At 61.2% G+C, this 26,175-nt stretch overlaps 1 protein-coding gene across 3 annotated transcripts in view; it reads left to right on the plus strand.

Annotated features, from left to right (window-relative positions):
- The window catches only part of TAFA5 (TAFA chemokine like family member 5), a 193,069-nt gene that overhangs the window by 108,620 nt on the left and 58,274 nt on the right, over positions 1-26,175 (plus strand). For 2 of the 3 annotated variants that reach the window (XM_067698425.1, XM_067698426.1), the window contains exon 2: positions 13,285-13,434. In XM_067698425.1, the coding sequence (XP_067554526.1) occupies positions 13,285-13,434 (150 nt within the window). Of the gene's footprint in view, positions 1-13,073; positions 13,144-13,284; positions 13,435-26,175 lie in introns of those variants that run through there. The other variant, XM_067698427.1, reaches the window with a different exon arrangement.

Genomic DNA, 26,175 nt, shown 5'->3' on the forward strand with positions numbered 1-26,175 from the left:
AGCAAGGGTGTGCCCGGTTTTCTGGCATCTCTGGCGCAGGCCCGCCGGGCGCGGAGCAGGGCGACGCCGGCTGCCTTTTGTTGACTTCTGCGAAGTCGTAAACCGCAGCATAATCACCCCGTGTCCACAGAGTTGTGCTAACAGCGTTCCAGTCCGCTCGGGCCGGGCCCCGGGCCGCGGAGCCTCCAGCCACGCTCGCCTCATTCACAGACACTGTCGCGGGGCCGCCGGCGGGGAGCCAGCTGGACGGGCCGGGGCTCCGTGAGGGCCGTTTCGGGGCAGCGCTTGCTGCCTCAGGGAGAACAATAAAAGTGCTCTGTCCGCCTCACTGGCGCGTCATACACGCCCGCGCGTCAGTGCAGGAGCAGGGCCGGGCCAGCGCCCAGCACGGGGCGGGCAGTGCCGTCTGCTGGGGCGGGCGCCCTCAGCTCTTGCTCTTCAGCCCGGAGCCACGCAGCCGGCCCGAGGGCCCGCTTCCCCCTCGCTGAGAGATCAGGGCTCCGCCGGCGGCAGGCTGTGGGAGGGGTCGGGGGGGCCGGAGCCCTGCGGCGTCGGGGTGGTGCTTGGGATACCGAGGGGTCGTGCGCTCGCCGTCAGGGACACCCGGGGAGGGTCTGCACCCCGCTTGCTCCCCGACAGGGCTCCTGAAGGTCAGGTGAGCCCAGCTGCTGTGGACGAGACCTGCCAGGGCGCCGTCGGCCGCCTCTGGGGTCTTGGCCCCTCTGCCGCCAGGGCGGGGTGAAGCCGCAGCCTCGGGCGCCTGGCAGGTGGGCACCCAGCACAGGTGTGTGGCTCCCGGTGGGCAGCAGCATCCCGGCACCGTCCCCCTTATGGGCGGGGCTGGCCATCCCCCCACCCCCTGCGTTTCCAGGAGGCAGCGGGCCTGGAACGGCCGCCTAGGCAGGGAGGGAGCCCTCCAGGACCCAGACGTGGGGTCCCTGTTCCTCTGACGTCCCCAACAAAGCCCAGAGTGGGGGGCCGTGTGGGCCGTGTTCACTGGCCAGCTGGCCCCGGGCTCCCTCGCCTGACACTATCCTTGCGACCACGCCGGGACCCTGAGCCGTGCGGTCAGACAAAGCCCCGCAGGCCACAGCCCCTTACGGCCTCGTTACCCAGCCCTGCCCGGCTCCTCGGAGCTGCGCCCACCGCACGGTGAATGGACTGGACTCTGTGCGGGGACCCGAGCCTCTTTCCCGCTCCCCCAGTGAGAGGCCCCGGGGAAATCTCACACCTTCAGGCTGTCCCGGCACGTAGCGACGTGTAGAGGGACAGTGGCCGGCGCTCCGAGTCGGGGTGCAGCCTCTCCGCCGCCGGCTCCGTGTACCATCTGGGGGCGGTTGCACCCAGGGGGGTGTGGTAGACCCCCCTCTGGAGCCCTCACCCTGTGCCGGGTGCTGGCAGAGCCTGGCGAGTTCTCTGGTCAGGAGGGGCCCGGGCACCCGCTGCTGGGGGATCTGCCCTGGCTTGGTGGCCGGAACGGGGTTGGCTGCAGTGGTGAATCTGTTCCCCCTGTGACCACAGCAGAGAGGACACGGCCTCTGGGATGCTGGCCGTGCAGCTCCAGGCAGAGGTGGGCCTGGGTGGAGTCACCGACGGGGATTCTGGAGGCCTGGGTTGGTTCTGCAGAGCAGGGGGGCCTGACTGACAAGGCTGGCGACCCCGCCTGGGCCCTGCAGGCTCGCAGGGCAGCACGGAGTGGAGGGCTTGGGGTCTCCCTGGCTCAGCATGCAGACTAGGGCACGGAGGACGAGGACCCGCCCGAGGGGCCCAGGGTCCCCGACAGCAAGGCCAGGCCGCTGTGGTCCAGGCTCGGATGGTCCCCTCCAGATGGAGAGGTCACAGGGCCTCCCGGGCGGAGCTGTCCAGCCCCGACCCTGCAGGCCTCGCCCCTCTGTGGAGTCTGGGGAGGCAGCGGGACCGCGCTAACTTGGGGGGTGATCCGCGTGGCCACCAGCATCCTCACTGGCCCTGTCCCTCCCAGCTAGAGGAAAAGGACTGAAAGGTGCGGTGGCCCGGTGCACCCCAACAGGTGTCCTTTCAGTGGGGGTCTGAGGGCATGAGTGGGGAGGGGCCCTTGTGGACCTGAGCGGGGGAGGGGGCACAGCCCGGGGTAGCCGGGCTCTGACAGCAGGTACCAGGGAGGACAGGCCAGGGGCCCAGGGATGGCGGGTGATGCCGGGCAGGTGGAGGGGCAGCTCTGGGCCTGTGTGTCCTGAGGAATCTGTCCCCGTCCAGCCTTCTCCAGGGCGCACAGCCCCACAAGGTCACACGCAACCCCAGACCCCTCTGCCCCCTGCAAACCTGGCCTGGGCCGCCTCTCATGACCTTCCCCTCCCCAGACTGAGGGCCCAGAACCGGCCACAAACAGCTGCTCCTCGCGGGAGGCGTGTGTCTCCCCAGGTGCCGGCGGCAGAGGGTGTTTCAGGGGCTCTTGATCTGTCCCTGCGTTTCCAACTTGAAGCTCAGTTGGCAGCCAGCTCTGAAATCTCACATCTCAAGGACGAGCGTCCTGCCTCTGAGCACTGCCCTGCCCTCTGTGGGTTGACGGCGGTGGCAATGACAGCAGGGGGAGGTCCCCGACCGCCACGTGGTGGCTTCTGCTAGCTCAGGTCACCTGGCATCTCTGCGGCCCACCCTGCAGCTTTCTCTGTGCAGCCTGGGTGAGCCTGGGGGGGAGGGGAAAGGGGCGCTCGGCCAAGGGGGCGGGACGCTAATTTGATGTTAAGGCTGCAGTGGAGCCGCTGCAGGGAACTTAACTAGAGACGCTTTGATCTCGGTTCCAAGAGACCCTGGAAAGCCTGCTCCATTGCCGTAATCACAGCCATTATTCTTTTCCTTTTTATCACAGTTCCCTCCACCTGCTCTTATCCAGATGAAAAAGCCAGGCTCTCAGATAGCCCAGGCGAGCCTCTCTCGGAAGGGCCTGCTGGGCGGGCGTCTCTAAGCAGAGGCCTCTCGCTGAGCTGGTGGCCACAAGCGGACACTCTCCTCTCTCCCCCATGCTTTCCTGGGACCCTTCCCACGTCTGCAGACTTACAAGAGGCTGTGGGACGAGCCAGGCAGTGGGCAGGGGCAAGGTTCCAGAGGGGGCGCCCGGCCGTGGCAGGGGGCTGCCCCCTGCCCCTCTCCTCCCAGCCCATCCTGCTTTTGGCCTTGGGAGGAGGACGTGGCCCGGGTGGGAGGACGGGACAGCCCAGGGTAGGAGAGGGCGCGGCCGTGGACAGGAATGGTGATGACAGGGCAGGAGCAGGCTGGGACCAGCCAGCTGGATTCTGGGAGGTTTGCATGAGAAGATCTGTGACTTTGCTGGGCAGGCCATAATTCTATTTCACAGTCGTGTCATTGGGGACAGCCAGGGGCTAGCTTACGGAGCAGGGTGCGTTCAAAGGCTTGTCTTTAAGTTGGGAGAAGGCGGGTGCCGTGCTCTGAGCCGTGAGGACCATCTATCTGCGAAGGTGACCTGCCCCTCTCGATTATCCCAAGTTCAGCTCCCCTCCCTGGTCCCTCCGGACAGGGTGCCCGTGAAGTATCACCAGGCAGGGTCGCTGTTGGGGGCACCTCGACTCCAGGGACCCAGTCCTGCTGCCCAAAAGGTCAGGGACGGCGCCACGGCTTAACGGGTCGGGCCACCGCCCCGTCGAGGCCTGAGCCGCAGAGCGGCCGGGGCTGGTCCCCTGTGCCGGGCCACGGGAGGGGCCTTCTGTGAGGCGCCGGTTTCCCTCGATTTATCTGTCTCCCTCACACCCCCAGCCCATGCAGAGATCACCCTTGGCTGGTCTCCACACCCTTCCACAGGGACCTGGACTTGGGGACAGGCCACCCGTGTTTAAGTGGAGGTTGAACGGCGATCCGGAATGCCACACTCGGCTTTCACCACAGACTGGATTTCAGTGTAACTCAAATACCGAGACTGATTGTAAAAGGTGTTCTTTTCTGGTCTTTTGAGCCCTCGCGCTAACGTCTGTCTAGTTAGGGGTGGAACTAAACATGGCTGCCTTAGTTTGAGCGTCCAGGGCCCCGGCAGTTAGCTTCAGCTCGAAAGTGGCTCTCGCTTTGTCCGGGAGAGGCGGGCTGTGGATGAGGAGGCCGGGACTTCTGCTCTCCGCGCTGCCTCCTGCTGACGTCGGGGCCCTGGCCCCCCCATCACCCCCGGGCTGAAGACGGAGGGCTGCAGCCTGTGGTTTGGGGGCAGGACTAGTGCGGGTGGGGGCTGGAGCCGGGATCCAAGGGCAGCAGGAGAGGGGAGTGCTGGGCCGGGGCAGCGGGCAGCTCAGAGTCGCAGCTGGGGGGGGGGGGCTCGTGGCTGAGGGGCAGGTGAAGAAAGCCCTCTGCAAACGGGAGCTGCAGGTGCAGCTCCTTGAAGTCCTTCTAAGGACGTCGGGGCAGGGCTCCGCAGGGGGTGTCCTGACCGCAGAGACACAGAGCCGGGTGTGGGGGGTCTCCCAGCCTCCCCCCTCCCTCTGAGGCCTTCAGCCTGGGAGCTGCTCCGTCCCCCCCGTCCGCCTCCCCTTTACCTTGTCTCTTGGCCTCGGGCCGAACTGGCTGGTGAGTTTAACCCACAGTAAAGGCAGTAGGGATAGTCATCTCCTTGGATGACTCAGAGTCCGCATGCACCTTTGCCTGGGTTACCAGAGCTGCCTCGCTCCCTCCTTGAGCTCTGTTTTCGTCCAGTGCTGTTTAAATCCATGGTGACATGTTCCACGTACGCTAGAGAGCATGAGGTGCGGTCCTCCTCCCACCACCGTCTCCAACCGGCGGCAGTGACAGTGGCATCCACACTGCCGCCCACTCCCCGCTGTCACCAGCTCCCCTCCCCGTTACCCCTAGTGATTCCTTAACTCTTCCCTCCTCCTGATGGTGCTAATAGTATTTTCTCATTGTGCGACACCTTGGCAATGAGCCAAGCACAGATTCGGGGCCGTGTGTCCCGAGGATGCCTGTTCGGGGTGACCGTGGATGAAGTGGTGGCCCGAGGACATGGTGATGACCATGAGAGCGCAGCACAAGGGGGCCCTGCGTGCAGAATGGAAACCCCGCGCCGCGGAGGGACGCGTCCCGGGGCGTGAGAGGCCATCCACACCACGATTTCCAGTGGCCAAGGCCACATCCCCGTGTGCCAGGCGGGGCTCTCCGTGTTCTCTGGTTTGTCGCGGCGACGCGCGGCGACGCGCGGCGACACGCCGATTGCTGGCGTCTTCCTCTCCCGCCTAGGCGGACCCTTACAGGTCCACTCCGAGGGGGAAGGCAGGTGGCATTTTAGGGTCTCGGCGCTGAGCGCCCCTCACCCCACACAGGTCCCACCGAGGGCTGCGTGCTCCTCGGTCGCTGGCGGGACTGGTGGGACTGGAGAGTCTGGTCCTCACTGGTGTCTGATTTCTCCTGCGAGGAGCCGCCTGCCCCTGGCCTCTCCGGGGGGAGGAGTTGCCCTGCCCGTCTTATGGGGGGAGGCGTCTGCCAGGGCGAGGGGCCAGCCCAGGACCGACCCCGCAGCCCTTCTCTGCAGCCCGGGGGGTGTGGGAACTGAAGCTCCCCACTCAGGAGCGCAACAGCTCCACGTCCTGTGTGTGTCTGTGAGGTCCAGGACGACACCCCAAATCAAAGCGGCAGGCGGGCCCTGCCGGTGGGACCTGGTCCCTCGAGGGAGAGGGTTGGGGAGCAGTCTTGCACCCCGACCTACACCCAGCATCCCAGGAAGTCCTGTTGAGGCCAGTGGGGAGGGGTTTGCTGGAGGGGTTTAGGTGCCAGCCACTTGGCTCCAGACTTGGGACACCCCGCCACCCCAGCTCCATCCCCCCAGCTGGCAGCCCCCCGTGCACTCAGGACACACGTGGAAAGGCCATCTGAGACCTTCTTGAGGCCAGTGGGCCACCCCCCAGCCCAGAAAACAAGGGCCCCTGCCTACCCCGGGGGCGATTTGAGTGTGTCTGCCACGTGGGCCCACTGGACCTCTTGGATGTGTTGCCATCACTGGTGTGGCCTCACCTGCAGGAACAGCAGGGCCAGTCCAGGCTGGACCACGGGGCCACGGGACGAGGAAGAAGCTCCAGGTCATTTAGGCTGGTGGGTTACAATGTCCTGGACCGTAAATCCTGGTTAAAAGCGATTGTACGCAGCAGCTGGGAACACGCAGCTGCCATCCTGTGCTGTGTCCCCCCCGACCAAGTCCTGCAGCCCCCGGGCTCCTGTCCCGAAAGCTGACCGGTGGTGGCTCACAGCCAGGGGTGCAGGAATCAGCAGCGAAGGGCGTGCGGGACTTTCTGGGAGACGGGAGACCCTGCAGGTCGGGGGGAGTGGGTTTGCCTGGGTGGGCGCCTGCACGGCCCGCGCGCGTACAGCGGGCACGTTTTACAGCGCGTGTACTGCGCCTGGGACTTGACTTTATCAAGTGCCGTCCTTGGGTTTCACGAGGATTGGCAGGTCCTGACGCAGGATTTCATAACCGTGCATCTCACCGCCCTCCACGCCTCGCAGGACGAAGCCTGCTCTCGTTCAGAGGCGTCCTGGGCGTCCCTAGCTGGGAGCAGCTTGTTCTGGACCCAGAGGTGACGAGGATGAGGGTTTGGTTTAGGTCACGGCTGTTGTCATGCGTTCTCCTTGAGCTTAAACTGCTTCCCTGTAACCACCACCCATCGCCCGTCTCCCAAAGGGCCCTGTGAGGCCCAGGACACTCACGGCAAGGCCCTGACCCACGCTGGCCACGGGGCACATGCAGATGCTAAGTGCATCCCCAGACCCCCCATTCTATGGGAGATAGAACGCCTGCAGCCCTTCCGACTAGAGTGCAGGCCCCCCGCTTACAGGTGCGGTGTGGTGCCCCAGGCCCAGCCAGAGACGAGCCAGGGCCCCCGGGTCCTCCCACCACAAACTCCACAGGCCTTGTGGCTCCCACCTCCTGGTCCCCGTGTGGGTCTCCATGTCCGCACCTACATGGCCTGGACCCTCCCTGAGGGCAGAGCCGCCTTCTCATCCGGGTCTTTTCCCTCCTGTTGGGGACCTGCCCGGGCCCCCATCTTCCTGGTCACGCGTGTGCCTGGAGGTGACCCAGCCTGTGGTCAGCTCCGGGCCCCGTGCTGGCCTCCTGGGCTGCCCAGCTTTCGTTCTCCTCCAGGCACAGGGCTGACACTCATGACTGCTAAATGCCATCCTCTCTGAGTGCCTTTATTCTGTCAGACCTCTTCCCAGATTGATGTCGGCAGACGGGATTAAATGGCTGTGGTGCCTTCCCGGGAACGGGGCGGGGCTGCCTGAGGGCCAGGCCCAGCTGAGTCGCCCCAGGGCCTCTTCCCACCCGGGAGGCCACGGGGCACCGGCTGCCCAGAGCCATCCTTTGGTATCCCATCCATCTGGAGCCGGGCGGGGCCTGGACCGTGCCCTCCTGAGACCTCCACCCAGGTTACAGGCCGTTCTCTTCGCTGAGAAATGACGCCTGAGCAGGAGTTTGGGCCCCTCGGCCCCTCCAGTGACCTTGCTCAGGGTGTGGCTGGTGGCCGCCCTGGTTGGGGGCCGTGCTGGGGATGCTGAGGGGCTGGTATCCGGCCGTCCTGCCTGGTCCAGCTCAGGGAATAAATGAAACTTGGCAAAGCTTGACTCAGCCAAAGCGTCGCAGCGGGGACTGTGCCCGTGAGCCCTCGGGATGCAGCTGCCCTCCGCTCCCAGCCTGCGGCGGCCCGGGGACCGGGAGGGTGCGTGTTCCACCGGAACTTTCCACAGGGCCCCTTCCCCGAGCCCCAGGCCCCCAGTCGGGATCTCTCGGGCATGGGAGGAACCTCTGTGGGCCGCTTGTGGAAAATCTGTAGAAACAGGGACGGTGGTGGTACTTGCCTTGATGGGGAAGCGTTGAGGGCGTGGTGTGGCCCCCCCACCGAGTCTGGTCCGACCCCTCAGGGACCAGTGCTGTCGCTGGGGGTAGCTCTGCACTCCTAGCCTCTGGGGCTGCGTGGGTGGTAGGAGCCCCCGGCCCCTGGTCCTGGGGCACATTCAGCGGCCTGGATCACTGAGGCAGCGAGGCAGTGAGCCCCTTGGGGGTCCGCTCCCAAGCCGGGGTCCGCTCCCAAGCCAGGCTCCCCTCCGCGGGCTCAGACACCACCACCTAGGCAGGCGTGGCACGCGCCCTCCCCCGTCCCAGCAGCAGGGACGGGGCCCTGCAGATCCCAGCCCTGTAGGTCACGGTACATCTGAACCCCCGGCTGGGCAAGGCTGCCTCCTAATGGGTGGCCAGGATGGGGGTGAGAGGTGATGGACCTGACCTCTCCTGGGGGGGTGTTTCCTGCTCTCCCGTGGGACCCCCAGCTGCAGGCAGAGGTGACAGCGTCCAGGGGGAGCGTGGCCAGCTGTTTACATGCAATGACGTTGCCACGAGTGTCAGGGGACAGAATCAGACCATAGACCTCCGCCGTCTAGTGAGAAGCTGCAGGCCTGTCTCTGGGGGAAAGTGAGCATCTCTTTCTTTTTTTACACGTCTCTCTACGGCATCTGGCTTTTGTTAAATGCTTATGTTGCTGCCTTTCTCCTAAGAAGACTCCCTGCAGTTTTGTTTCTTTCCGTCTTCACGGCAGCCGCCCATCACCCCTCAGGCACACACGTGTGCACTCGTGGACACTCTCCTCCCTGGGCCCCGGCAGGGCCTGTGGGTCCAGGCGCCAGGCTGGGCTGGGGCGGCAGCTGCAGGGAGGCCCGGCCTGTGTCCCCCTGCAGAGGAGGACGTGGTCAGGTGTGGGCCGCGTGCATGGCGGGAGCAGCTGTTGGGGAAGGAATTGTGATTTCTTGTTTGTTTTATTTTTGAAGCATTTTTTTTTCTTTCTCGTTTTAAAAGTAATACAAGTTCTTTGTAACAAAAATACCTGGGGGAAGACAATAAGAATTATAATCCCACCCGCCCCCCCGAAGAAAACGCCAACCACGTCTTGTGTGTTGGTGTGCGTGTCTGTGTGTGTGACACAGAGAGAGAGCAGAGGTGAGACAAGGGAAGGAGGGAAGGGGGAGCCCAGACTCTAGAATCTTCCTGGCTGCCCTCTCCCAGAGGAGGAGGGCCCACCGGGAGGCGTGTGGGGACTGGCCTGGCCCGTTGCAGGCCTCCCCACCCCTCTCGGAGGCCCGTGTCCCACGTGTGCTCCCGGCTGTAACCGCGGTGCTGTCCCAGACCCTGGGGTCCCTGGTTCCTCGAGCTTCCGGAGCGGGGGATGAAAGGCGGGCACGGCGGGACCTGGGGAGGGTCATTCCTGGGGGCAGTAGGCTCCCAGGGGGTCCCGGCCGGCCTTCAGCCCTGTGGCTGAGATACCCGTCGTCACGAAGCCACTGGCCTGGTCAGAGGACACCGGGGCTGAAGTGCGAGGGGGTGACCTTTTCACAACAAACCAGAAATCTGAGTGGAGCAGAGAGGTTTCCAGGTGCTGGGTGGGCGCCTGCCTGGAGCTGGCTTGAGTGCCACAGGGGGTGTCCAGGACGTCAGCCCCAGTTAAAGCGGCCAGTGTGGTCCCCTGGGGGCCCAGGGCCAGCTGGCTGCCTGTCCTCCCCCCTGCCCTGTGCCCCACACTTGGATGCAGGTTGAATGAGGTGCTGTGGGTTCCTGGGCAGCTGGGTGGGAGGGCCTGGGAGCTCCAGGTCAGGTGTGGGCAGACAGGGACGGACCAGCGCCTTGGAGGAGAGATCCGCTGAGTCCATGGCGAGTCCGGTGAGTTCCGAGCATGTGGTCAAGTTCTAAGTACTGTGTGTTAACTGCGCAGCCCAAGTTCACTGTCGACCCCCAGAGCAGAACCGACAGCGTGGGCGGGGCCGGGCAGTCTTCTCCTCGACACCAGGCGACCTCACGGTGCGGGTGGACCACCCCTCTCGTGCCTGAACTCCGTGTTCAGCTGTGTGACCCGCGGGGAGAGCCACCTGGTGTCTCAGGACGCCGCCTCTTCCAAGCTCGCCGAGCACCTCTTGAGCCTGTATTCTGAACCCCTGTGATGCGCTGCCACCCTGTCCCTGTCCCCTTGCCCTTCACCTGGCTGCTTGCTTCCAGGAGCCCTGGACCAGCCCATGGGAGCCGTTCACGTACTGCCGTTTGCCAACCTTGTCAGAGGTGCGGGGCGCCTGAGCTAAGGACAGCGCGGTGGAGCCTGGGGGCGAGGCAGCCGGGGATGGGAGCGTTTATCCGTGAGCTCCTCCAGGGGTCGGGGACAACATCCGAGACCCAGCCCAGCCCGGGGAGGATGGTCACGGCACAGGGCGAGGACCACGTGAAGGTCCTGGGATGAAAGCCCGGGAAGAGACCCGAGTCTGCAGACAGCCAACCCCCAGCACGGAATTGAGGGCTGGAAACCCCAGAAGGGGAGGCCAGGGCAGCCAAGGAAACACGGTGTGGAGGGATGGAGAGGGGCCGGGCTGGGCGCCTAGGCTGTGAGCTGGTAATAAATTCATGAACCGGGACCCGTGGTGTCCCGAAGGCACGCGGAGCCGTGCGTGGCCTCGGCCCGTGCGCCCCGGTGCTGGCTCGTCCCCTTTCGGCTCTTCCACACTCTCAGGCAGAGGTTGGTTTTCTTCCTTTCATAGATTGATGGTGTCCCCGAAAGATACATTCAGGTCCCAACCCTGTTACCTGGGACGATGGCCTTACTTGGAAATAGGGGCTTTGCAGCTGCAGTTAAGATGAAGCCACTAAGTGAACCCTAGTCAACGTGACCAGCGACCTTGTGAGAAGAGGAGACACCAGGGGGTCTGTGACGACGGGACTGATGAGGCTACGAGGCGAGGAACGGCCACCAGGACCCACGGGAGGCAGGAAGGTCCCCCCTCCACGGCCACCCTGAGAGAGCCGGCCCTGCCGCAGCCTCCATTTCAGACTTGCAGCCGCCAGGTTACGGGTGAATATGCTGGGGGTTAGGCCCCCAGTCTGTGACGCCTCTATACGGCAGCCCCTGGGCACTGGCTACAGTCCAGGCACCTGCTGTCCGCCTCATCTCCACGTGGGTGCACATGCAGAGGAACTGGGGGGCCCTTGGCCGCCTTGTCCTTCCCTACCCCAGCGCCACTGGTCCACGGGGCGTGGTCCAGAATCGTGGCACCTGGGGGGATGACGACGTGAGGCTGCCGGCTGCCGTGGGAGGGGTGCACTGGACGTAGAAGCCCTCAGACCCCCGGCGGGGACCTTGCCCGGCCACCCCCTTACAAACGAGGGTCCAGGCTCCGGAGGCGCGATGTGCCTGGGTCAGGGGGTTCCCATGGCTGGTCGGTCAGTTGCTTTGTTAGTTACTGACCAGGGCTCAGGTTCCGAGGAGACGTACCTCTGCCGGCCACTGACGTCAGCCAAAGGTGTCTGGGGTCAGGGTGGGCGGCAGCGAGACCGAGAGCGCCGGAGCAGCCCCACGGCAACACGCAGAGCTTAAAATAACAGCCGGGGCAGAACCCACGCAGCTGCCCGACCGCACGTCGCAGAGTCGGACCAGCCCACGAGTCTCAGCATCTTTGCCATGAGCTCCTGGACCCCCTCAGATGCACGGTTGCCCGTAATCACGTCTGTCTTTAAGGCTCTAACCACTGTTGTTACCAGAAACGCACAGCTCGCTCTCCACGACGCTCTTCCCTCTGCTGCATTTGTTTATCTACTTCGTTATTTACGCGTCTATTTTTGCTGGTTCTTAGCGCAGTGTATAATTTTGCGTGTAATTAGTTAGTGCACGTTCAATCACAGCCAAAGCCTTCAGGGAGGCGGCACTGGGGTGTTGGCCATGGAACAGGCTCTGCTCAGCAAGGGGAGGGAGGTCCCAGCAGGTCGGGGAGGAGGGGCCCGGGGCCCACATCCTTCCTCCCACACCTGTGTGGGTCTCCCGTGAGCCGTCCGTGACGGGCTCTGGGCGGCTGGCTTGGGGTCCCCGTGCACAGCTCCCTTCAGGCCCTGGGCCGGGCATGTCTGGCACCCACTGCAGACACCCCGTTGCCTCTTGGGTCGGTCACACCCAGACGTGGCTTCCCCCGGGTCAGGGTGGCCTGGGCAGCTCTGGGCTGATGGAGCCGGTGGCTACTCCATGAACTGTATCCTGCCAGCCTGGCCCCAGGCCGGGCTGGGCACCCAGAGGTGACATCAGTGACAAAAAGGCAGGGCAGTCCTGTGCAGTGAGCCGCCTGGAGGACCCGGGGGGCTGCCTGGAGGAGGGGGCCAGGGGTGACAGCAGTGTATGAGGAAGGACACCCAGGGCTGAAGAAACGGCTGCCTGGGAGCCCCAGGGAGCTGCCAGCTTTTCCTCTGTGGGGTGGACACTGCCACCCTCCTCCCCTGCACGTGGGGCCCGTCTCCTGGGTGTCACCTCCTCGTCGTTCCCTTGTTTGGAACTGCGGCAGGCACCCCCATCCTCTCTCCCTGCCGACCCCCTGCATAGCGGTGGGCTGGGATCTGTACGGGGCCGTATCCTTGAGCTGGGAGGGACCTTCAGGGGCAGAGTACCGTCCGCTTTCTCGCACTGTGGTCCCAGGACCCAATGCAGAGGGCGGCATACAGTGGTGCTTATTGTTTGCTGAGGGAAGGAAAGTGAGGCAGCGAGTAGACGCCCCGGTGGAGGCTGTGGCCGTGTGGCCACACCGAGGGGCCACCCGGTGTCACCAAGAGATCTAGGCTCACAGCTCGGGGATGACCGGTGGGGCAACAGCCAGGCCCGGGGAGGACCTGCAGCTTCCCTGGGGCCAGCGGCCAGGCTTCCCGCGTTGGTACCCGCCGTCCAGAGCCGGCGCTGCCTGTCTGGTCGGTGTGCCTCTTCAGGGCATCCTGGTTTACAGGCAGGCATGTCCCTCTGCTGGGATGCTGGCCCCTCAGCTCCTCAGAGCTGTGGTGCCCTCCCTGGATTTAGGAGTCACGTGGGGGGTGAGGAAGCCAGTGAAACCCATGGAGTCATCACCTGCAAACGAGACGGGTCCCTTCTCGGCAGGTTGGGCCGGTCCAGACACAGACCGAGGCCGCTCCAGGCCAGCCTGGCCTCCCATCACGGAGCCCTGTGCAGCCCAGGTCCTGACTCGTGACCGGGGGCCCTTCCCCTGTGACTCAGCCCTTCACTTCCAGGAGTGGCTGAGATGGGGCACGTTGAACGTCCTGTCGCCCAGGCAAGCCTGCCAAAGCCATGCTGCAGAAGCGCGGAGGGCGCTGGCCTGACCCGGTGCCTTGGCTTTTACAGGGTGGGTCTGACAGCATCATCTGGGGGGTCAGATGTCCCTCTGGGTCCCTCTGCAGGCGGGCGCCAGGTGGGCACTCGTGTGGTGCTGGGACGGCTGGTCTCCAGGCGCGTCCTCTCAGCCCCATCTGTGCCTCTCTTGCAGGTCAGCTGGCCGCCGGCACCTGTGAGATTGTGACGCTGGACCGCGACAGCAGCCAGCCGCGGAGGACGATAGCCCGGCAGACGGCTCGCTGCGCGTGCAGGAAGGGGCAGATCGCGGGCACCACCAGAGCCAGGCCCGCCTGCGTGGACGGTAAGAGCCCCGGCCCGGGCGGCCGTCGGGGGCCACAAGAGGCTGCGTGCCCAGGGTCCACGAGATGCCCCCAGCCCCCAGGACATTCCACCGAGGCGCCCTGCTCGCTGGGCGAGGCCTCGGGCTGCACAGGGCCGCCACCCCCGGCGGTGCCGGTCGTGCACCTGAGGGCTGCCTGCTGGCCGTGGGCGTGGAGTGCAGGCTGGCGGGGAGCCGGGTGCCCAGGGGGCCAGAGGCATTTCTTGGCCAGTCAGCTTGCTGCGGGCAGAGGGGTGGAGGCGGTGACACCAGCGAGATGGCCCTGATGCCCGTGTGGTCTCTGTCTGAGGTGCCTGCGGGTCTGGCAGGTGGCAGGTGCCCCAGGCTTCGTGACGTGCAGCGGGGCCGCCACAGGCTCCCAGGACAGCCGACGCGATGCGCCCGTTGGGTAGGCTGGTGGCACCACTGAGGCTGAGCCGGCTCGGGGACGAGACGCGTCCTGTTAACAGTCTTGCTGAGTTGACGCTCAGGCACCTTGTGGGAGGTGGTACCTTTGGGGACCGTCCTCAGAAACAGACCCACAAGCCGCCTTTACAAAGCGGGGAGGAGTCCCTGCGGCTTCCGTTAGGGCACCGACGTGGGCGCGTCCCCTGGTGCAGGAGACGCCGTGGGTGCTCTGCAGGGGACCTGGGCATCCCAAGGCTGGACGCAGCGGGGCCCAGCAGGGGTCTGGGGCGGGGCCAGCGGGCGAGTGGGGGAGGCAGCGTTGGAGCCAGGCCGGAACCCTGCCCAGTCCCAGTACTAGAGCAGGGGGGACACCCCTTTTCTGGGCGGCCTGGGGGCTCCCGTGGGCCTGGCTGGCAGCTGCCTGTGTTGGTCCAGGCTCCTTGGGGTGGATGGCCCCATGCAGGGGTGTGGGGCGGCTGGAGGAGTCGCGGTCACCGTGGTCAAGGTGGAGGGTCCAAGGTATCAGCCGGTCCATCCCGTGGGGGCGGCAGGGATGCACAGGGTCGCCCAGAGCTGGACTTGGACCCTAGCTCTTCTGGTCGGTCCCTCCCCTCCCCTACAGCCTCTGCACGGGCTCTGGGGGCCCAGCTCCCTGGTTCAATCTGCTGCCTCCGCCAGGGAGTCCCACCAGCTCCCCTGCTCTGACCTAGGACGTGGGGGGAACCACCTTGACTGCTGCAGGCGGTGCTGGCGAAGGTCACGGGAGAGGTGACGGGCGTGCTGAGCACAGGGCTGGGGCATCGTGAGCTCCCGGCCACTCTGGGAGGCTCACCAGCAGTGCTGGTAGGGCTGCATCAGGAGCGAGGACACATCATCCCTGAGGCGGAGGCTTTCTGACAAGCCGGGTGGGTCCCAGTGCAGCCCCCAAAGGGAGAAAGGCCCCCAAGGAAGGGCCCTTCGGGGATGGGGCTGATTCAGGGGCCCGGGTCAGTGTCACCAGTGAGCCTGTCCAGGACTGTCCGGAGACCTGGCCGGGGCAGTGAGTCTGCTCGGGGCCCGGGGCCTGGAGCTCTAGCCCCACATGGCCTCCAGCAGGACAGGGAAGGAGTCAGGAACAGGCCTGGGCTCTTGGCCCGAGGGAGCAGGCCCGGCCCTCACCACTCCAGGCCCCGACGTCCTGTGCACCTTTGGGGCTGAGCTGGCTGCGGGAGCCTCACCCACGGAGCTTGGGGTGCCCAGAAGCACCCTGGAGGTGCACGGGGCTCCAGGACCACCCGGCCGCCCCCGGGACCTGCCTTGCTTCCCTCAGGCCCCTCGGCCACGTGCTACCTGCCTTGTGCTGCCAGCCCGGAAGGGCTCTCTGGGAATGTCGGGGGCACCTGGGAGATGGTGGGAAAGGACTGTGCCGTGGGGGGGGGGCTGGAGGCTAGTGGAAGGATGCTGAGACAGCTGGTGCCTTTTGAGGATCTGGGGCAAGGAAGCACCCGTGCTGGCGTCAGTTTTGTTTCTAAGAAGCTGTTGTCTGTCCTTGTTAAGAGCGTCTAGCCATCGGCATCCCACGGACGGGGTGTGATTGGACAGCCAGATGTCCATGCGCAGTGCTAACGTCCTTGCCTCTGGGGACCATCCTCAGAAACAGACAGTCTTTACAGAGAGGAAAGGCCTAGCTGCTCCGAGGCCGCTCCACTGACCCTAGACTCTGTCTGCCCAGTGGGTCGCCGGTGGACCGCCTTGACCCCCAGTGAGCTGGGCTAAGCCACCGCATCCCCATCTGCAGCTCCTGTAACTAGAAGCGGCCAGAGCGCCTTCTGGGCTGACATTGACGGATTCTTCCCGGCCAGGAGGGAGGGAGGGGGAGGTGCGGGCCCGCTCCCCTCCCCTCTGGTCATTAGCTCTGGGAGCCTTCGGGAGCGGCAGGTCAGAACTGATTACTAATTGAATCTGGGTCTGCTCATCCGAAACCGCGTTCTCACCCCTCTCCTGTGAGCCTCCCCGCGCGTCAGGAGCTGGGTCCCAGAGACCCAAATTAAAACCCGGCCGTTTTCCGGGGAGGCCGTACAAATCAGTTAGCTGGCATTTTTTGCACAGTGGGCATTTCCAGGCTGCCATCTAATTTAATTTTTGCCTTTCTGTGTTCTTGCTCTGTGCACATAATGTTTCCTCAAGTGTGAACTGTGCTGCTAAAGAGGAAACTCAGGTTGCATGGCTTGCTTGGAATTCCGGAGGAACGGGCCTTAAATGGGGACGGTTTGTGCTGACCCTGTCATGTTTGGTAAATACGTGGGCTTGAAGTACTAGAGCCCAGCTGCATCTGTTCACGTGTTTATTCATTTGCTTATTAACTTATCGTTCATTCATTTGCCCCCTCACTCATTCGTTTGATCAAATAAGGTGTTTGCTCCTGGGTGGAGGAGAGCTGGAAGGGGAGATTGACTCTTAGGGTACCTAGTACCTAGAACATGCAGTGCTGGGGGGCTAGGGTCCAGACTGTGGGGCAGGGGCTGGGGGACCCCAGAGTACAGCCGTCACTTCCTGTCCAGGACCTGAACAAAGTTGCATCTTCAAGGGAGCATTTGAGCAGGGTACCAAAGGATGAATAGGAGCTCACCAAGAAAGTATCTCTTTGTAAAAGGAGGGGGCTGGTGGTGAGAGGGGAGTTCCCGGCCGTGTTTCTGGGTAAACTGCAACCCCCTCCCCCCCGCAGCCTGGACCCTATCCCTAACCTGCCTAGGGTCTTTCCAACTCATGGAACCATCAGCGAAAGAGTTTCTCAAACAAGCCCCACTATCCCTGCGAGGCTCCACGTCCGTACACACAAACACAGAACGGCACCTACCCTCGGGGCTGCCGCTGGTCGTGGACACCTCGGTTAAAAGCCTCCTCTGCCGGCACTGCAGCTCTGGAAGGCTCCGAGGGCCCCTCTCCACCGGTGGAAATGTGCGTGGCCCCGACGCCCCTGCAGCACCGCCGAGAGGACCGAGGCCCAGTCCCCAGGCCCCGCCCCGCCCAGTCCACAGCAGGTCACCCACAGGCAGCTCCACTCTCCCTGAAGTGGCCTCTTTCTTTATAAAGGTGGGCTCTTCCTCCCATCAGCGGAATCCTCGTGAAACTCTCTTGGAAGAGAACAAAGTAAAGAAAGCGGCGTGGTGCCCAGGGGCCGGGCACGGGCAGGCGGGCGGGAGAAGAGAGGGTTGTTTCTGGAGTAGCGCTGCCCCAGCCGTGGTGCGGGGCTGGGGGCAGGGGTCTTAGGCCGGGCCCGGCAGGGTTCCTGGGAGCCACGGGGTGTGGCGGGCAGGCGGAGTTCCGCACGGGCCTGTTGTGAGGGCCGCTGCGGCCCTGAGGAGGAGGTCGCAGCCTAGGCTGGTACAGTCCAGTCTGGAGAGGGTCCTCCTGTGTATGGCCTGCCAGGCTCTCCAGAGTCCCTGCCAGGACCTCCTGGCTGATGCTGTTGACCCCTGGCACCTGCGGGGAGCTGGCCTGTCTTCTCGCCAACATGCCTTTGTATTCCTGAGCAGGGAACTAATGCATCCAGGTCACATCCCTGAACGTCAGGGTCAGATCTCGTAATACACCTTTCCTTTCTGGGGAGCCTGGGATGCAGACAGGGCCCAGGGTGTTGGGTGGAGAGCCGTGGCCCCAGGCCTCCTGGGTGCTCACCAGCTGTGCGCACAGACTGGGTAACAGCTGAGCGTCACCACACTCCTCTTAGAGTGAGAGGAGGTGTGATGCTCAGAGGCTCTCTCTGAACTGATGTGCCAACCTAGGGAACCACCCGTCCCCCATTTACATTCTTCCCAGCCACGTGTGAGACATGCCTGTTCCAGACATGGCCTTTGAGGGGTTCTGCTGAGGAAGCGGGAGCAGCGATGGCTGTTTGAGAGGGGTCTGTGTGCAGATGGCTGCTGTGGTCTGGGATGAGTCTGGGTCCCCGCCAGGGACGAAGTGAAGACCCAGAAGAGGCACCTCGTTAGTAGATGCAAGGAGTTGAGGGCGCAGAAATAAACCCTGCATCGCATCAGCTGGTCTTCATCAAGGGCGCCAGGACCAACGGGGAGGCAGTAGTCTTGTCAGCAAGTGGCACTGGGCCATCTGGATTTCCATGTGCAAAAGAACGAGGTTGGATTCCTGCCTCACGCCATATATATGCCAGCAACCTCAACGTGGATCAAAGACCTAACTGTTAAGGGCTAAAATGATGAAACTTGTAGCAGAAGACAGGGGTAACTCTTTATGACCTTGGATTTGGCAAAAGATTCTTACATATGACACCAAACGCACAAGCAACAAGAGAAAAATGGAGAAATGGCACTTCACCAAAATGAAAAACTCTGGTGCCTCAGAAGACACCATCAAGAAAGTGAAAAGAAAAAAAAAAAAAAAAGAAAGTGAAAAGACAGCCCACAGAATGGGAGAACATATTTGCAAATTGTGGATCTGATAAGGGACCTTTATCTAGAATATATAAAGGACTCCTCCAACTCAAAAATGAGAAGACAATTAACACAATTTTAAAATTGTCGGAGGATCTGAGTAGACATTTCTTCAAAGAAGATAGACGTGAATAACCAGATGCCAGCTCTCATGAGTCAGCAGGAAAATGCAAATTAAGCACACAATAAGATTCTGGAAAGCACGGCTTAGACTCCAAACGTCAGATGACAACAACTGTTCCCGAGGGTGTGGAAGAATCGGAACCCTCCTACACTGCTGGTGGGAATGTAAAAGGGAGCAGCTGTTTTGGAAAAATGATCTTGATTAAACAAGAGCTGTCCTATGATCTAACAGTTCCACTCCGAATGGAATCCTAGGTATTCCCCAGGAGGAATGAAAACACACATCCACTCTGTCGACTGAAAAAAAAACGGCACAACGTGAGGGTTGGGAGTTAAGCTTTATCTGGGACACAGTGAGGACTCCAGCCCAGGAGACAGCATCTCAGAGAGCTCTGAGGGACCGCTCCAAAGAGGCGGGGGGAAGGTCAGCATATATGAGATTTTGGTGAAGGGGGAGTCCATGCAGTCAAACACATATTTTCTGCAGAAGGTTTCTGCAAGTCACAAGGAGCAGACGTCACCACGAAGGATTTTAGTGCTTCCCTCCATAAGAGGAGATGCAAGAATTGGGCTCATAAAATCTCCTGAAAAGATCTAACTATCTGAAGGCCTGTGCTGCCAGTCTTTCCCGGAGCACAGAGAGCCTGTTTCCTGATCTCCACCCTGAACTCCTTTCAGGGCGGGGTTGAAGGTCAGCAGCTGCACCTGCTCAGGGTTTAATCCTCGTAGAGGTAGACGACGAGTGCCAACTTGTAGCTGGCAACTCAGAAACTTGTCCACACACATTCACAGCAGCATCTGCCCTGACAGACAGAAGGTGGAAACAGCCCAGACGTCCATCAGTGGACAGATGGGTAAACGGAGCGTGGTGTGTCCATACAATGGAACGTTACCGAGCTGTACAAAAGAACGAGGATTGACACACGTTCAACTGGATGAACCTGGAAAGCAGGACGCTCAGGGAGGAAGCCAGACCCGGAGGGCACGTGGTGTGTGATTCTGTTTACGTGGGACAGGCAGATCCGGAGAAACAGAGAGCAGATTAGTGGCTCCCAGGGCCTGGGGGGGATAGGTAGGGGAACGGGCTTTCTTTTGGGGGGATGAAGAGGCCCTAAAACTGACGCGATGGAGGCACAGCTCTGGACGCACTGAAACCACTGAACGATGCACTTCTAAGTCGTGAATCGTAAGGTGTGTGAATTGAGGCAAAGCCCACACACATGCACAGAGCTGATGAGGGGGGTGAACTGGGAAGGCGGGGTGGGGGGCCTTGCACGAGGCAGGGGGCGGGGGAGACGTGACGGGGGCGGGGCCGGCACTCCAGTCACCCCTGAGCAGCGAGGACCAGGGGTCAGGACGCGGGCTGTTCTACAGCTGGTTGGGTTGGAGCTCAGGTTGGGGAAGGTCTGACAGGGGTGGCGAGTGTAGACCACCGTTCCTTAAGCTCTGATGGCAGCGCCCGGCGTCTGTTTTGCAGGATACGGTAAAAATCACATAACTGGGAAACAAAATTTCAGAGAGCGTTTGAGTCGAAGTCTGCTTTGTGTTCGATCCAGCAGAGCCTGGACGGCCCCTCTGTGTCACACTGGCCTCGCGGCATAAGGAGCATCGTGGGCCGTGGCCTCAGCAGCACGGTCTGCAGCCCCCCACCCCACCCCAAGGTCCTGTGAAGGGGCAGGGAGGCTGGGACCTGGCTTTGAGGCTCAGAAGCGAAAGGGAAGGAAACGTGAGGCCTTTAGATGCTGGTGGAGAGAACGAGGCAACGGAGAGGAACGGAGAAGCTGGGAGTGGCTGGAAATTCCCAGAAGGGTGTTAGGGGTTAGGGGCCCAGGACTGCCTCAGGGGACGGGCAGCTCCCCACTGTGAGGACTGGACGGAACCCAGAGGCCCATGCCTGGGTGGCCCTTAGTTCTCCATCAGGTGGGGGCCTTGGTGTTTCAGCACCCGGCTCTGCAGCCTCACCTGGATCACCCTGCTTCTCCCCAGGGCCATTGCAGCAGCGCTAGGGTGGGTGCAGAGGCAGAAGCATGAGATGAGAGGAGGGGGCCGTCACGGGCAGCACAAACCTGATGGGGGCTGAACCGGGCAGATGCGGTAGCAAAAACCCCGGAAGGCTTCCTGGAGGAGCTGAGCCCTGTGTCCCACGGAGGTGGCCACGCCCACCTGCGTTGCTCCACGGCCCTGGTTGTGCCCTAGAACTCCCAGAGTGTCCTTTAGCAGCAGACTTGAATGAGTGGTCACCCCACATCCACGTCCAGACCCCAGACTCTGTGCTTTGAGAGGAAAGAGGACAGGATTCAGAGTGGACAGCAGGCCTCCGTCTTTGGGGGCAAAAGCTTTTAGGTGTTTTAACACTTGGAAAAGTGAGTATGCATGTTTAGAAACCTGTGTAGGCCCTTTATGCAGCTGAGTGGCCTCCAGCAGTTCGGCTAAGCTCTGCGAGCTGTGGGTAGAGGAGCAGCAGAGGTGTGAGTGAGGGTCCAGCCCTGCCCGGCCTCCTGCACCACCCTTTATCTGTGTCACCTGCTGTCTGGAGTCTGCTAGACCTGCCCCCCGTGGTGGGCCGAGCAGGCTTGCAGTGACTTGCAAGAGTCGTGTTAAATTTTCAGAAATTGTGTGAGCTAACTGCTATATACAGCCGTTAGTAAAAAGTAAGTTGTTTAACCTTACCTGTACATAAATTATATTAAAAAGAAAGATATCCACCTTAAGCCTCTCAAAAAAGAACAAGCTAAACCCAAATCGAGTAGAAGGAAGAAAATAACAAAACTTAGAATGGAAATAAATAAAACAGCGACTAGAAAAAACAGTGGACATCAACTAAACCAAAAGTGAATTATTTGAAAGATATACAAAAATGTCGAAACTTTATTTTTAACTAGACTGATCAGAGAAAGAGAGAGAGAAAAGGCTCAAATTACTAAATCAGAAACTAAAGGGAGGACCACCCTCTTTATTTTTCCTATCCTTCACAGAAACACAAAGGGTGGAAAGGAATACTATAAACCGCTGTGTGCCAACACATCAGGTAACTTGGACGAAAAGGACACCTTCCTAGAAACACACAAACTGACTTAAGAAGAAATAGAAAGTCTGAGTAGACCCATGACAAGTCAAGACAGTGAGTTAATAATCTAATAACATCCTAGCAAGAAAAGCCCGGGACCAGATGGTTCCACTGGTGAATTCTACCAAATTTAGAGAAGAATTAATGTCAATTCTTCTCAAACTCTTCCAAACAAAACACTTCTTGACTCACTCCACGAGGCTGAGTTTACCCCAATACCAAAAGTATCAGGAAGAGGCATTACAAGGAAACTACAGACTTTATAGATATAGATGCAGAACTCCTCCACAAAACACTAACACACTGAGTCCAGGAGAGTGTGGAAAGGATTGTACGTCACGACCAAGGAGGATTTATCTCAAGGGTGCAAGACTGGATCAGCATAAGAAAATCAGTAGCTGTGACATATGGTATAAATAGAATAAAGGTCAAAAGTCACGTGATCGTGCCAATAGTTGCAGAAGAAGCATTTAACAAAATCCAACATCCTTCCAAGATAAAAACACTCAGCAGACTAGAAACAAAAGGGAACGTTTCAACGTGACAAAGGGCATCTATGAAAAGCCACCGGGCAGCATCGTACTCAGTGGGAAGACTGGACGCTTTTGCCCTAAGATCAGGAACAAGACGAGGATGTCTCCTCTGGCCACTCTGTTCAGCACTGTCCTGGCAGCATGGCCAGGGCAGCTGGGAGAGACGTAAACAGAAGTCATCCTGATGGGAAAGGAAGAAGTAAAGCTATCTATTCACAGATGATGTGATCTTCTGCAGAGAAAATCTGAAGGAATCCACGTACACACTTAAAAGGAATAAAGGAGTTTGGCAAGGTTGCAGGATACAAGGTCAGTACACAAAACTCAATGGAATTTCTCCCCAATGGTAGGGAACAATCTGAAAATGATCTCAAGAAAATAACTCCACTTGCAGTAGCTTCAGAAAGAATGAAATACTCAAAAATAAATTCAGCAGATGTGCCAGGCTCGTGCACTGAAAGCTATAAAACAGAAAGCTAATAACGTCGCCGCCCTCATCTTACACATTTTAATCAGCATTTGAGGATTGTCAGCGTGTAGAGAAGAAATATCTGTGCAACATCTCGGAGGAGAGTCTCTCCAGGAACCAGGAGCTGATGTGCCCCAGCGTGTGGTGGGAACCCTCGTGCTCTGATGGCAGCCGTTAGCAGGGACACTTGTGACATTATTCAGAGAAGGGTGCAGGGGGCTCTGCGCTGATCAGCAGACAGATCTGCAGGCCGCCTGCCTCCCGTCCCGCTCCTGTAGCTCAGGGACATCGCAGACACTCGTCGTGGCGGGGGCGTGCGTGAGGCTCTGTTACACAGGGCTCTGCCCAGGGTCCCCTGCGAGTCCCCAGGCCCTGTCCAGGCCGATGCAGGCAGGTCCCCCTCCCTGAGACTGTTGATCCTCTGTCTCCTTCAGGAAGGAGGGCAGAGGGGGCCCTCAGCTCCGGAGCCCCCGACCCTGGGCGGAGTTTACGTTTGGACTTTTTCAGGACCCCCCCAAGCAAAGCTGCAGTTGACGTGGGTGCATCAGAGCTTTGCGAACAGTCCCTAAAGGCCAGCGTGTGCAGGTTTACATGGTCACCAGGGCCTTGCTGAAGGCTTTAAATGAATCACTGCTTTTATTTCCACAGACGCCCATTGAGGGAAGCACTCTTATCTGCCCCCCTTTAAAGACTGGAGACTGGGCCACAAGGGGCGTGGAGCTTGCCCCAAGTGGTCAGCTGCAGCCTGGAGGCCCCTGGGTTTCAGTGCCCCCCAGGAAGCCACAGTGCCCTCTGGGAAACACCCGGCAGCGCTGAGAGGCCCAGACCTGGGTGCAGAATGAGAGCAGCCCAGGCTGTTGGCCTCAGCGAGGACCCCGGGGAAGACGGGACAGAAGGTCCTGACTGTGTCCTGAGATGTGTGGGGGAGTGGAGGAAGCACGAGACCCCAGGAGAGGAAACTGTGGACTCAGGCCGCGGCTACCTGGGAAGACTTCCTGCAAGAGGTGACACCAGTGCTCATCACTGGGCCACGGCTTCCCGGAGCAGGTGGGCGTCAGCGGGCAGCAAACACCAGTGCTCAGCCTGGTGGCGGGGCCATCCTTGGCCCTAGTCCATCGCCCGGCTCTGGGCCCACAGAGGGAGATACCTCAGCCGCCGTGGTCTAGCACCGGGGGGCCCTGCCTGGGGGTCGACCTTGTGGAGGGAGAGAGTGGGTGCAGCCCGCCTGCCACGCTGGTCACGTCCACTCCCGAGGGTGGAGGTCACAGGAGCTGGACACCACGGGTCCCGTCGCTCCCAGCGAGTCCAGCCCCTTTTCAGGGAGTCCAGCTTCTGTAGAGCAGAGAGACCCTGACACCGTTAGTTTCAGGGCAGGCCCAGGAAGTGGGGTGTGGTAGGGACCCCTCTGGGAGGAGGGTGGGGCCTGGCATCCTTTACTAGCCTCTCCTTCCCGCCGAAATTGCCGGCCTCGTTAGGCGAGGCCCCTGCGGCTTTCCTCTGCACTCCAGAGCGGCTGCGCCCACCCGGGGCTGGGAAGGCATCCCTCCCGGGCCTCCTGGCGAGGAGTGGCTTCCCTAGGGGCTGAGCGTGGGCCCTGGGGCTCTGCACCTCCCAAGGAGGCCCTTCTTTGAGGGAAGCTCATGCTCTTTCATGTGATTTGAAATTTCAAACTCGGTTCAATAGCGTGGTAAAAACCAAATCAAAACCAGGGAACTTGTCGACAAAACAATTGCATTTTAATCCAGGGAGCCGGCCTGCCCCCATGTCCTGCTGGCTCCGGGCATGGACGCGGGGGCAGCTCGGGTCGCTTTCAGGACCCGCGTGGAGGGAGCGCCTGCGCAGCCTTCCAGTATGGCTTGGGGAGGCGGGAGGGGCCGGGTCCTTTGACCAGCTCCTCAGGCCGTGGTGGGGGGCAGGGGCTGATCCCCACCTGCTGGGAGCACGGGTGGTGTCTGAAGGCCTTTTGGAAGATCTCTGCCCTGCTCTCTGGACAGGAAAGTCAGGGCACTGGGTGCTGGGAGAGGTCAGGCTGGTGATGGAAGCGGCAGTGACGAGTCAGGAGGCCGGGGGGTGGCACTCACCGTGGGGTTGTTGAGAAACTGGAGGGAGAAGCCCTGAGCCCGGCCCTGGGCGCGGCCTGAGCACAGTGCAGAGAGGTGTCTGTGCCGACCGAGGGGGCCCTGGGCGCGGCCTGAGCGCTGTCCCCCGGCAGGTGTGGCTCACCTGTGGGCCAGGGAGCAGGTGCCCAACAGGGGCCTGGAGGCAGGTCCAGGGGCTCCCCTGGGTGGTGTGAAGGGGAGTGAGGTCAGCAGGGAGGAAGCTCGGGACAGGCATACGGCTCCTGGCCAGGCGGCCGGGCTCCAGGCCGCGACTGCCGCTCAGAGCCCAGGCTGGGGGAGGGACGGCAGCGTCCGGCAGGGCGGCGATGTCAGCGTCCCCTTCCTTGCTCTCCAGGGCTGTACTGGGGGATGGGGGGAAGGAAGGAGGCCCCCGCGGCAGGGAGCTGCAGAGGTGAATGAAAGTGTCCCTTTAATTGTTCAGATGCCCGGCAGGATCTGCAGAGCCCGCCTGCCTGATGGGCGAGACGCAGCCGCGTTTGCCGCCGGAGCCCGGGGCCTGGCGGTCGGAGGAGCCCTGGGAGGGGCGTGGCCCTTCGGGTCAGTGCGACCCCGTGAGGACGGTTCCCTGCACCAGCCGGAGGGCCCTCCTCACTGTGCCGTAGCTGCTTCTGGTTTAGCTTTACTGTCCTCATTTTAGGTGTCCTCGGCTGGTAGTCGAGCAGCTGATCTAACGCAGGTTTTACCGGTAACTGGGGAAGGTATGGTGTTCACGTCCTGGGTCCACAGCTTCGGGAGCGGGGTGCCGCCCGTGAATGTCAGAGTCGGGGCCCCCATACGGGGGTTAAGTACCCGAGTCCTTGCAGGTCCAGTGCCCAGCTGCCCACATGACCTTGGCCGTCACCTCCACCCTGAGCACGAAGGGTCCCTCCAGGGTGGACGTAAGGGCAAAGGGCAAACTGCAGGACCCTGGACCCAGCGATCCGTGTTTCCTAGGGGACTGGGCTGCACAGCCTCCTGGGGCAGCAAACCAAAGATGCAGGTGTGTTGTTTTTTTGTTTTTTGTTTTTTTTTTAACATCTATATTGGGGTATAATTGCTTTACAGTGGTGTGTTAGTTTCTGCTTTATAACAAAGTGAATCAGCTATACATATACATATGTTCCCGTGTGGTTTTAAAGAGATGCATCATCGCTTTTGAATGTGAATGTGCCTCTGACACCTGAACAGTAGCACCAGGGAGAAGAAAACAAATGCAGCCCTTCCGCACGAAAGGCTTTCCCTCCAGCATCAGGCATCCCTGGTGGACGTGGGAATCCAAGTCTATACAGTTACAGCTTCATAACGATGCCCGTGTAGGCAAGTTCAGAAACGATTTCATGACCTTGCCTAGGATGTGGAAGTCCAAAATAAGTGTTTATTCTTTTACAAAATCCTTTAATTGAGATGTAACACACGCAGGCTTGCACTACTCGCCCGCCGGAGCCTGGATGCCTCACCCCCCACCCCAGTCCTACCCCCTCCCGTTACTAGTGCCCCGTCTTCTGGAACCTCGCGTTAATGGAATCAGACAGTACATAGACTTCTGTGTCTGGCTTCTCTCACTCACCGTGTCTGTGAGATCAACCTTGTTGTG

The sequence above is a fragment of the Pseudorca crassidens genome, chromosome 11 (assembly GCF_039906515.1).
Source record: "Pseudorca crassidens isolate mPseCra1 chromosome 11, mPseCra1.hap1, whole genome shotgun sequence".
In the NCBI taxonomy this organism is placed as follows: Eukaryota; Metazoa; Chordata; class Mammalia; order Artiodactyla; family Delphinidae; genus Pseudorca; species Pseudorca crassidens.